Source organism: Wyeomyia smithii, chromosome 1, assembly GCF_029784165.1.
Source record: "Wyeomyia smithii strain HCP4-BCI-WySm-NY-G18 chromosome 1, ASM2978416v1, whole genome shotgun sequence".
Lineage (NCBI taxonomy): Eukaryota > Metazoa > Arthropoda > Insecta > Diptera > Culicidae > Wyeomyia > Wyeomyia smithii.
This window is the reverse complement of record NC_073694.1, coordinates 192,531,283-192,544,141: the sequence shown is the minus strand read 5'-3', so window position 1 is coordinate 192,544,141 and position 12,859 is coordinate 192,531,283. Positions and strand designations below refer to the sequence as shown.

The following is a 12,859-nucleotide window of genomic DNA, read 5'->3' as shown; positions in this document are numbered from 1 at the left end:
CAATTTTGTATGAAATTTGAAATGATTTTGCATTTTAAATAAAACTTATAAAACATACTCTCCTGAAAAGTTATAGAAATGATGTTGAAACATGTTTTATTTGTGGGGAATACATAAACATGCTGCGGTTTAGGTAAAATATGCTGTTTTTCATCAATTTGCCGGTAACCTTTTTGCACTTTTCGTTTTTTTCTTGTACTCTAATAGCGCTTCTAAATAGAGTCGCTTATGTTTCATACAGTAACAAAAGTCATGAGCTATGACAATGACTAAGATTATGCTCCAACTATTAGAAATATAGCATTTTTATATACTTTATTTCGACATATTGTCGCAATTAATACACACTACATCTAAATTAATATCAATATCAACTGGAGATTCACTCTCCAACCAAAAAAATCAGATATAAAACAACATAAAACGAGAAATTTCCAAAAATGTTCTGAATTCCATACAAAACGCGAAATTTTTCATAACGAGATTTGTTTGTGTGCGTGGATAGACAAAAATTTAGCATACCTTGTAGAACTGTCATCATACTTGGGGCGTTGACAACCGAAATCAGTAATCGATAGATCGGATTAAACGATATTATCGATATTAAGAGTTATGAACATCGATACTAGAAATCGGAACCAACAATGCAAAGGGGCGTAACTGACAAATATCATTCTGTCCTACACACTTAGTTTTTTGCCGAGAACTCAACAGCTGATAAATCCAGCAAAAATCATTAGTCATTTTATATTCTACAAGTTTTCGGCAAAATTTTCAAGATCTTCTGCCATTGAGTGTTTCCTCTATTTTGATCTTTCTTATGAGCAACAATGGAGGTTTCCCATCGGACCTTACACCCTATTTTTATATTTTTTCTTAAAAGTACATTGCATTTAAAAATTAATAGCGCTAAAATCAGTTTTTTTTATAAGTATTGAATTTACTATGATTTTTTGAAAAGTTGAAAATGCATGAATGTTGAATGTATATTTTCACCTTGCATGAATGTTGAGTTTTGAAATTTACGTTCTAGCCGAGGGGTAAGACAGTGAGTAAATTTGAGTTTTTCGAGTTTTTCTGAGAAAACCTAAAAAATAAAGAGTAAATCTCGTGTCTCTGAATATCCATCCTTAAACTTTTCTCCCACTGCAAATATACACATGAATGTTGCTAACTCCCACCGTTCATATATATTTTTTTTGCTCTCAAGGTAATCAAAGATGTTATTCAACATTGCGCTACAGGGTGTAATGAATCAAGCGGACATCAACACGATTTTCAACAAATCCAGTCAATTCGTTTGCTTCGCTGATAATATGGACATTGTCGGCAGAACAACTGTGGCGGTGGCAGAACAGTACACCAGACTAAAACGGGAAGCACCGAGGATTGGGTTGCAGATAAATACGTATATAAACGAAGTATATGCTGCGGTCCCCGTGGCTCTGTGGTTAGCGATGTCGGTCGGCTAGCTCTCCCACACGGTTGTGATATCGGGTTCAATTCCCGATCGAGTCGAGGATCTTTTCGAGCTGGAAATTTTCTCGACTCAGCACTGGGGCACGGTGTATCGTTGTACTTATCCTACACATACAAAATGTGCCAAAAACAATATCGATAACGAATTCTCTCAACTAATCTAGTTGATCGAGACCGCTATTAGCCCCAAGGCTAAGCGTGCGCTATATATATATATATATGCTAGCCGGCGGAACCGAAGCCGACCGACAACGCCTAGGCAGTAGTATTACGATCGACGGAGATGAGTTCGAGGTAGTCGATGAGTTTGTCCGAGCGATCCGGAGCCGAGAGATCCGGAGGCGTATTATCAGCGGAAGTCGTGCCTGCTATGGGCTCCACAAGCAATTGCGGTCGAACAGACTGAGCCCCCGTACGAAGTGTAACCTGTACAAAACGCTCATAAGACCGGTTGTTCTCTACGGGCATGAAACGTGGACAATACTCGAGGAGAACCTGCGAGTGCTCGGAGTTTTCGAACGGCGAGTACTAAGGACGGTCTTTGCCGGCGTGCAGGAGAACGGAATATGGAGGCGAAGAGTGAACCATAAGCTCGCGCAACTCTACGGTGAACCCAGTATTCAGAAGGTGGCTAAAGCTGGACGGAAACGCTGGGCAGGGTATGTTGCAAGAATGCCTGTGAAGATGGTGTTTGCCTCGGAACCGATAGTAAGAAGACGGCCAGGGGCGCAGTGGGCAAGATGGGTAGACCAGGTGGAGCTAGATCTGGCAGAGAGTACACGGTGTCCCAGGGATTGGAGCGGCAGCTAATAGTTGAGTGAATTGGAGAAACTTTGTAAATCAGGCCATGTCATTATGACGGAATGCCAAAAAAAAGTAAATAAATAGTAATCAAAGATGTGAATCATCTGAAAGATTAGGAGTAATGTTGAGTAAACTAGAGTTACTCCCAAGCATAAGAGTAACTCAGATGAAAGCTGTCTTGCTCATCGATACCCAGCAAATCAATTCATCCATAGGGGCCAGAAGACGAGACGAGCGGCGAGTTACTCGCCAGACAAATTTTGGTATTACGCGTGAATCGGCTGGATTTTGGATGAGCAAACCGCTCCTCTCGTTCGTGACTCAGCTGTCATCCAAGCCAAGTTTCACCTGCGTGCCATAATACCCAGCCTTTGGCATCCCTATACCGAGTAACAGCGAATGACAATGAACTCATGTCATGGGCTCAAATTAATTTGTGCCCGCTGTCAGCAATAAGATAAAGATGCATGAAAAGAAGCGGTGATATGCTATCTCGTTTACACATATGTTGAGATGAAACATGGCCCAATGCCAAAGGGGTGCATAATACACAATTTTCAGAGGGGATTCACTGCTGTCAAATTTCATATATGTGTGCGTTATCGCAGATCAGCTCTGGTCCATGACGTTTGTTGGTCCGTGACGTTTGTAACTATGAACGATAATGAGGAAAAAATCACTACACAACACATTCATAAAAGTTTTTCCGCGGTTTCTCGAGTTTTGATAAAAAAACTTTCCAATTCTATAATATTTCACATCGATCAATTTCATAACCAAAAAGAACAAAAACCAAAACAAACACCATGTTGCCGAATATGTTGGTTACACGATGTTTGACAGATCGATCCCCCCTGACAATTTTGCTCGCCTCGTCAGTGACTAGGGGCGAGGCGAGTTGCTCGCCTCTTCTTCTGTGGAAGGGCCCATAACCTGTAAAAACCAGCGATGTCAGCGACACTAGGGACTAAATAATGTTATGTCAGGAGGCATTAATTGATTATGTTAACGGAGAAAACCTACAACCTTAAATACAAGCACAATTGACACAAACTTACCTCACCTAACCAGTCACCACCAGGCCGAAGTGTCCCTTGCTGCTCGAAGAGCAGCCATGTCATCTGCAGACGTCCCACAGGTTCCACTTGATCGAGCTCCATCTTGCTCGCTGCGCAGCTCGTCACCTTGTTTCAGGCGGATCGACATGCGCAGCTCACCGTAGCCTCCTGATTTTCACCGTTTGAACGATGAGTGGTTCTCCCAGCAACTGATGCAAGTCATGGTTTATCCGCTTCCGCCACGATCCTTCTTCCATCCGCACTTCACCGCAGATTGTACGCAGCACCTTCAGTTTGAAGACCCCAAGGGCGCGTTGTTCCTACGCGAGTATCGTTCAAGTTTCGAGAGCGTAGAGGACTACCGGTCTGATCAGTGTTTTGTAGACGGTCAACTTCGTGCGGTGGTGGATTTATTCGAGCGGAACATCCTCCGAAATCCAAACCAGGTACGATTTCCTGGGATGAGGCTTCGTCAGTATTCACCAGTAAGCCCAGGTATACCAACTCGTCTACCACCTCGATTTCATCACGGCTAATCTGAATTCGTGGAGGGCCGATCTTTCGTTGGAAGCGTTGCTACCTGCCTGCCACAAACCGTGTTGCATATTAAAAATTAATCTGTTCTCTAACCATGGTTAACAGTTTCATTTTTCGGAATTCAAGTAGAGTAGTTAAACACTAATCGAATTTACATGTCAGGTAGGTAATGCCAAACGGCATCATACCTGGAGATTTGGTTAGGAGGTATCCATGCGTTTCGAGACATAGGCTAATGATTGTTTCGTGTTTTATTCAAAAATATAATTTATTTCTACATATTTGGATTGGCTAAAATTTAAAATACCAGCTAATGCCATAGCCATTGTTTATATTACTGTTTCAATGGTTTCAGGAATCGTCAACGTCGATAGATTTAATCGCTCTTATGGAGCAAAATTATTAACGACAAATCGTTATTATCGTATGTTATAAAGTAAAATCACAATTAGAGAATATATATTCGCGTTAAGTTTAGACCGAACGCTATACCATGTAACCATGTGATGCCGCCTACAGATTCAGATAACAGCACAACCACTTTCAAATCCCACGTCGACGTCTTAGCGTAGATCAGTTCGGTTGGTCCGGATTGGGCAGACCAGCGCCAACAATTCCACCCGCGACAGCCGCTGCCGCAGATTGGTTGAGAAACGCCACATTAAACGGTTTTAATCGAGCAGCGCTAGCCGTTCCTCCCACTGAAATCGTCGATGGGCACGGTGACATACATGGTGTTGAACAGTGGCTATTACTGAGATCGCACTGATCTAATAGTCTTATCAGTTCGTCTGCCGTAGGACCTCCAATTAACTTCTTGTGTTGATCTTTCTTCTTGAAAATCTCTAGTGCCGTCGTTAGATCCCACATTTGGATTGCACCATTACAGTGTCCCGACAGTATGAATCTGCGGGGACGAGATCCCATTCGAGACGATCCTTCACACTCGTGTACACAGAACGAGGTTACAGTGGTTCCATCTACGGAACGGATTAGACAAACACGCTCGCCATTCGATGCAAGTCGCACGTACAACTGATCGGTATCTGGAACCACCTTTTGCACAAAAATTTGCTCGTCGTCTTGCTCGCCGAAGGGCCCAAAATCGTTACCGGCCGAGTAACTGTAAGTGGAATCCACTGCCTCCAAAGAAACGATCTAGTGGACAAGTATAACGAAAAGACTACAGATTAGATTGTTTTTATACCAAACGATTATAATCCATACCTTAAATGAAGCCTCCGGTGTCGAGCCCGGTTGGGTTGAGATCATACCGCGGAACCGCGTAACTTGCCAGGTGCGCACGTGATTGTACTCACTACACACCGAGATGAGAAACTTCTCCGATAACGTTACCTTGGTAACCGAGCTTTGGTGCACGGTGAAGGTTTGGAACAGCTGGGGTCCGTGGCCAACCGTTTCCGGGTGCTGAACGATTACCCGCACCGAGCCGGATTTGGTTCCATAGGCGATTTCGATCCAATTTCCAGATAGACCTGAAATAGAGAACGAAATATATTATTTGACACGATTATGATTCATTTTACTACAAAACGATTACTTACTTGTTGTTTTCGGTGTTAGGTAAACTGAAATGGCAGTAATTGAATCGTTTGATGGATCTTTATACAACTCAGTAACAAGCAAATCATTATCCTTCATTCTAAGTGGAAACTTTTGCATATCTGAAAAAATATTTGATTCAGTTGCATGTTTAAATCCCTGACCAAACGAAAACACAAACCAATATAATAAATTGAGCCATTGTTGCATCCGAGTAATAGAAACGAACCAGCCGTATCAAATGCCAAAATAGGAACCAAGTCCTGGATTTGCCAATGCTGTGTCATTGCATGCCACACGCCAATTTTACCAGATGATGAAAGTGCCACCAGTTGGCTACCAATAAAAAACAAGTACTCAACGCGTACATTAAGATTAAAAATTCCAACGTCGCTTTTACTTCCGTCCTCCGAGATTCCCCACAGTCGTATCTGACTGCCGTACGAGATTGCAACCATTTTGCTGTGCGACTGTTCGCCAGCGGATGTCGCCAGGCTCATTTTAGCATTTATAGCAATCCGCTCGATCGTCTGCTCTACATAAGGTGAAACGAAAATCTGCTGCCAACCACAAGAATCTTTCAGGCGATAGCAAGTAACAAAATGTGCATAAGCAACCAAAATCCAATTGTGATGAGCTTTTATAATTTGCACTCGCATCGGATCTGCCCAGCCAGACGACTGGCTTGGGCCGAATACCAATCCAACCTCATTGCGAATGTACTTATTCAAATCAACGGAAGAATTTCGAGAGTGATGTCGCATCATGTCTAACGAGGCAGTTCGCGAATGTCCTGGAACCCACTGTGAGTTACGTCCGTTACCAGTGTACGACACGCGAAGATCCCAAGAAGAATTTCGTGAATGACCCGCATGGCGAGATCCACTAGTTCCACCTGCGCTACTCCCAGAAGAACCTGAACTTTGTGAAAATTCTGGAACTCGAACCATCGAACCAGGTCGCGGATTAGAGGATGTGTGAAATGGTCCTCCAACGGAGGACACTGCCGTCGATGTACCAGCTGATGGTGGTTGCGAAGTAGATGGAACTGAAAACGTATCCGTTTGCGGTTTCGAGTTGCCAGACTGAGTTGAGCTATTCGATACTACACCAGACAGTGAGTTACATGCCGTTATTCCGCTGACCGAGCTGGTTGAAGACGACGGAATAGCTGGTTCCTGCGTAGGAATGTCTACAAGTAAGTAAACTCATTCACAATCAAAATATCACAGAATTTAAACAAATATTTACTTGGTGCCGGGAGATATCCGTAGAACAATATATCACCGCAACTCGATTGGTCCATCTCTTCGCACAACATTAACCGTTTGATCAGTGGAGATATGTTGTAGAACTCGGCCTCATGGCGAAGTACACGAATGTCACAGGATTTGATATCTATTTCCTTAGTTCGCAAATAGTTGAGAATTATGGAGAAAAGTTTGGGATCTCGATCGATGAAAATTGCGTCGGTTTCATCGCGTAAGCTATAATAAATGTGATATACAAATTAGTTACGCACAGACTCAATGGTAACACAGGCGGGCATCGATGATCGCTGCGAAGTTAAGCACAAATAGCAAGCTAAGAACTTCTATAACTATGCCTTACGATTCTTAACTCAATAATTGTTTTTACAATTCACAGTAAATTAAAACTGTATTTGTGCCACGACCAAAGTTGCAGATTGCCTATATTCAGCTGAAAGTGTACCTTGATATTCGACCGTTTCGTTCAGAATTGAGTAATGAAGTAAAGAATGTGTCCGGAACCCATGTAAGAGTTTGACGTGATGTGGAAAATCTGAAAAACACAAAATTATCGAGGTCTTATGCTTCGCCAAAAAAAAATCGAAAACAATTCCATACAAGAAGTATTTGTGGGCTATTACGTGTAGTATCAGTGCCACAAAAAACTTACCTAGTTCCACCAACGTTTAGGTTGACGATATCGCTGATGTGGCTAGAATAGGCCATCTTATAATTCGCTAGCAGTTTTTCAAATCACGTCTGCAAATTATCCACTATAACGATTACAAAGGGATTTTTGTTTTCAACATTGTTCTGTTGGATTTTTAAATTCACTTTCACTAATTCTATTTCACTATGTTTCTAGTTATCCATTATTTTATAGAAAATATCTTTCACACGATTAGGTTCATAAATTTCACAACAAAGATCAAATAAATCTGGCATAAATCAAAAAAAGGGCGTGTGAGAAAACGTATACGCTGACAGATTAATCATTCAGAGGTGGCTATGCACGGTAAGAAAAGAAAACTCATTCATGGGTACTTTTCCAAGCATTTCTCGCGAAATTTTTCAAAAGGACCTGAGTAACTATGACAGATTCTCTCCTCTTTTACTTTGTTTCGTTAATTACGTCGTCATTAAAGACATTTTCCAAGCTTTCTTCCCCTTAATCGAGAGATTGTTATACTGTCTTGCTTACTATGCATTGAGTGTTATGAAATATGGAAAATATAACATACACGCAGAAGAATAGCGAGTTTTAGAATTTATTGTAAACCATTTTTAAATTAATCTCGATCCTTGATTTTAAATGCAAAAGAAATATTTTAATTTCAACAATCAAAATCGTTTCATTCTAAAGTGCTATATTAGTATTAATAAATACGAATATAGATTCTACAATAAATTTGTTTAAAAAAAACTGATATTTGGCATCACTTATCACACTGAGCATGTTCTTCTCACCTCTGGCATCACTTCACGAACGGGATCGCCATTTTACCTATTCAAAAAAGAAATATGGATTCATTTGAAATGGAAATTGAGGCTCTCGATATCGATTTGTCGGAGCTGCTAAAATCTTTCGGTGTGACAGATGTGGTAATTAGTTGTTTTCTAGGTAAAAAAATAAATTGCATGAATTTACCAGGCATAGTTACATAACTTTTTCTTTTCCAGAAAACGGGTACACTAGAGACACATTAAAATTTGTTGAGCGCAAGGAATTAGAAGAGCTTATACGGCCTCCGTTTTTAGCAGACAGGACGAAGTGCATGGAATGGAATCAACTCTTGGAGAAAAAGTTTGGTCAGTGTCTTGAAATTTTAATGCATTGGTTATTTGTATTCGAAGTTTTTTTAACAACGGAGAAAAGAATAATGGCAAACCTTCATAATCTACAGATTGTTACGATAAATCTTCACAAGGTTAATGATTTATTGTATTATCGAAGTTGTAATTATCTTAAGATAATAAATATTTGATAACTCAAACGATGAATGACTTTTATATAGTAAAATAAAGTAAAAGGAATTTAAAAAATAATAAAATTCTTGAAACTACTCGCACGTTTGTTAAAAAATATTTTTCAATAAAATCAATATGCATTTTGCTTCAAATGATTGTTTTTGTTTGAATTGGACCTTAAATTTCTTTGAAACGAACAACAATGGAAGTTTGGTTGTTGAAACAACAAACAATATCCGGAATACTTCGTGATGAGGGCGAATCTAACAAACTGTAAACAAAATGAGATTATACCGAAAACGTATGAAGTGAACTACTATCTACCTTAAAACTTCGAGAAAATAATGTATCTCTTTAATTACTATTGAAAAGTTCGATGTTTGTTAAGGGCGAAAACTGCTTTATATCAAAATAAAATAGAACGAAGAATAAGCCCTTTTGCTGTTTACGTTAGTGAAAGGCGAAACTTGACTTCATCTTGATGAATGGGCGAAAACAAAGTTGTCAACAAAATAAACATCAAAAGCAAAGGGCGTACTCCGATACAATAACGTAAACACGGCCTATAGTAAAAGGCGATACTGTCGAGCAGATGAAAACAAGGCGCATAGTAAAGGGCGATACTGTCGACCAAACAAAATAAGGCGCATAGTAAAGGGCGATACTGTCGAGCAGTTCAGAATAAGGCGCAAAGTATAGGGTGATACTGTCGAGCAGATCGAAAAAGGCGCATAGTAAAGGGCGATACAATCAATTCTTGAATATACCATGTAAAGCGACTAAAATTCAAGTTTTAGGTTTACCATGTACAAAGCTAGAGCAGTTTTGCTTTTATTAGAATATTTGGATGACAAACATATTGTTCAATATTAAATTAAATTCAATATTAAATATTAAACAATTGAAAACTTTGTTTGCCTTTTTTGAGTTTTGTTGTCATTGTAAGATTCGCCCTAATCACGAAGTAGTCCGGATATGTTTGAAATGGCTGGTGTAACTCGTTGGAACAAAACAAAATGCTGGTCAGCGCTGTTAAACTCGCTCGCAAAAAGCATGCGATACTCCAAGTGGCGTTCTCGCCGCTACCAAAATCTCACACTAGAGATACTCCTGTCGTACTTTTTCTTGTACTCTTTTACTTTTTTCATTTCACACTACCGAGCGTTGATGCTTGCGAGTTTTCTCACACACACTCTCGCTCGTGTACTTTCCCACTCGCGAGTACCTCCCTTTCTCGCGAGCACAACCAGCGGAGGTGATTATTAAGACCGTCAAGACGCATTATGACGGTACGGAGTGACAAGGCACGACGAAGCGGAGTGGCGAAAAGAATATTTCGACGAGTAGGCAGGGATGCCACATATACAGATTTATCAGTACTTATACAGATTTTTTGTGTATTTTTCATACAGATATCTGTATATACAAATTACAGATTTTCTAGAAAAAGTACAGAACTATACAGTTTTTTTTTTTTGATTTTCATGAGGTCGCGAAATAAACTTTTCGATATAGTTGGAAATCGAAAATGAACTCAAATGCTATTGAGCGTGTTAGAGTTTTCATTATATTTATATGTTACGCGTAAACGTGTGCATAAATGAGTCAATGAACAAACTATGTTGCGTTTTTTCTTCTAAGGGATATGTTGAGTAAATATGCAGATTTTTATACAGATTGAAATATCACCAAGGAGATTTCCTGAGATTCGAAATACAGTGAAAATGTGACATCACTGCGAGTAGATATTCCGATACCCTACACGTTCAAGCATGCGATTCTATATAGATTTATCACCCCACTTTCGGCTGTCGGTGCACGTTGCAAAACTGCTTGGCATCAGTTCAGCGTTTGACAAACCGCATGCGTGAGTCGGTGAACGAAGCATTTTCGTTTTCGGGCACATTTTTTCAAGCACTCCTAGTCAAGTACTCTTATTCGAGTACTCGCGTACTCGGCGTGAGTAAAAAGATAGAAGAGAATTTGCGAGCGGTTGTATGCTGGCTGCTGCTCTGGCAAGTGCGTGAATGATAAAGAGTGTCTCGAAGGTGTGTGTGCGAACGACTGGAGAAGCGTAGCACACATCTCATTCTCAAGCAGAAAGGAGTGGATATGTTATGCTTCTCGCTCGTTCAGCAACGCTGATGCTGGTAAGCCGTGATTCTACAATATATTTTGTTGAATTCAATGAGGTTTATTTTTGAACTTAAAAATCATTTCTCTGCGTGTAGTTATTGATCAAAGAGAAAGTAAACAAAGAGAGTCTCTCAATGTTAGATAGGTCCTTCTGAAAAATTAAGCGAGATTTCGCCAAAAAGTGAGCCAACCCATTTAATGGGTAAACTCCTGGGAGGAAGAAACGAATACTACACTCAAAACAGAGAACACGCATATGCGTCGTTTTCTGATAGCGTGTAACTATCTTCTTGCTGTAACGCATGCATGACTCAAACGAAGGAATACTGAATGTGCAAATATTACAGACTAATTCTTCAAGTCTGTGTTTTTTTTTAATTTGCCGTTGCATAAAATTTTTTTCAGAGTTTTGAATTTGACCTTGATGAAGTGTTTTCGAATTTGTAACCAAAGCCTTAAATCATGAGAAGCGCAAGTTTATTAATCGAAGTACGCTAGCATGATTATTACTTAAAGCTTATGAAATTTATTATTTCACGTAAAAACAAAACCAAAATATTTTGTAAAACGACAATGAATACAAAAACTGTTTGCGATGAATATTTTTTCGAGCAACGCGATACCTTTCAGTTATAACAATACTCTTCGCAAAAAAATGCTGTTTTTTCCTTGGTTCAAATTGACAGTCAATGACATTTCATTCTGGTTCATTTTGACACTCACACAGCTTCGTATCCGTTTCTCCCTCCCAGGTAAACTCCATTTACCCATTAACGGGTACACGCTCGGTCGTTTTTACTCTAAATTAGGTAAAATTTGACTTAATTTCGTTAAAAGTGGATCTACCCTAAACAGAGTAACCACACATACATAAGACATACGTAACACTCAGGAAGAAATCTTCCAAAAAAGTTGGTATAAAATGAACTACTCGAAAGTACCAACCTCTGTAAAAAAACCTCTGTTTGAGTAGTTTATGGAGGTTATGTACCTGCGCAGCCCTGCATTTGTCTCGTTCCCACTCGAAAAATGCAGTATTGATTTTGTAAACAACTTTTTGACAGTTTCATAAGGGACTTTGTTGAGGGCTCGAGTAGAGTCCGTTCATTTTCGTCGAGAAGTTCATACTGGTGTTGGTACCGGGTGATGTGGGGCAAAGAGTACCGAAAAAAAATCGCCAGTGTTACGTATGTCTAAGTATGTGGTATCACTTTACTATACGCCGTGTTTACGTTATTGTATTGGAATACACCCTTTGCTTTTAATGTTTATTTTGTTGACAACTTTGATTTCGCCCATTCATCAAAACGAAGTCAAGTTTCGCCTTTTACCAACGGAAACAACAAAAAGGGCGTATTCCTCATTCTACTTCGTTTTGATATATAGTAGATTTCGCCCTTAACAAACATCGTACTTTTTAATAGTTAGAAAAGAGATACATTATTTTTTCGAAGTTTGAAGGTAGATAGTAGCTCACTTCATATTGTGGCGTCAGGACTAAATTAAAGTTCGGAAGTCGGACTTCCGACTTCCGAACTTTCTTCCGACTTTACAAACACATAGAGCAACTGCGTGTTCACACAACGTGAACTGCGGGAATGATTTCAATGTATTTGTTTTTGTAAGTCGGACTGACAGCGCAGTGGCGGCTGAGATGGTTGCAGTGTTGCGAGAACAACACAAATAAGCATCGGAAGTGTGCCTGACTGAGTTTATCAGCGACGTTTTGATAAGTTTTATTTAAATGCACAATACATTTTCAGTACAATCTCTATTTGTACACAGTTTGTAAGATTCGCCCTTATCACGAAGTACTCCGAATTTTATTAAAAAGGCATATACACTTAATTTATCTCGACAAACTTCCCAACAGCTGATCGACCTCGGCGGAGTTTTTAACAAATGTCAGCAATATGTTTCGACGAATATTCAGCAAATATATCGATCTACCGTAAACCAGCATGTATTGATATTTTGTTTGCTGAAGTTCTTGAAAATTTTGCCGAAAACTTGTGAAAGTTCTGCGATTCACTAAGTATTTTACATGTTGGTTCTTTTTATATG

General features: G+C 39.7%; 1 protein-coding gene across 1 annotated transcript; it reads right to left on the bottom strand.

The window, feature by feature from the left end:
• Positions 1-4,124: 4,124 nt before the first annotated feature.
• On the bottom strand, positions 4,125-7,642 carry LOC129718177 (BTB/POZ domain-containing protein KCTD3). The gene is made up of 7 exons (XM_055668667.1): positions 7,362-7,642; positions 7,155-7,244; positions 6,693-6,928; positions 5,623-6,633; positions 5,444-5,563; positions 5,106-5,374; positions 4,125-5,036 (listed from the first exon to the last, which is right to left on the bottom strand). The coding sequence occupies exons 1-7, from the start codon at positions 7,415-7,417 to the stop codon at positions 4,452-4,454; spliced, it is 2,367 nt and encodes a 788-aa protein (XP_055524642.1). The 5' UTR covers positions 7,418-7,642; the 3' UTR covers positions 4,125-4,451.
• Between the last annotated feature and the right edge of the window lie 5,217 nt (positions 7,643-12,859).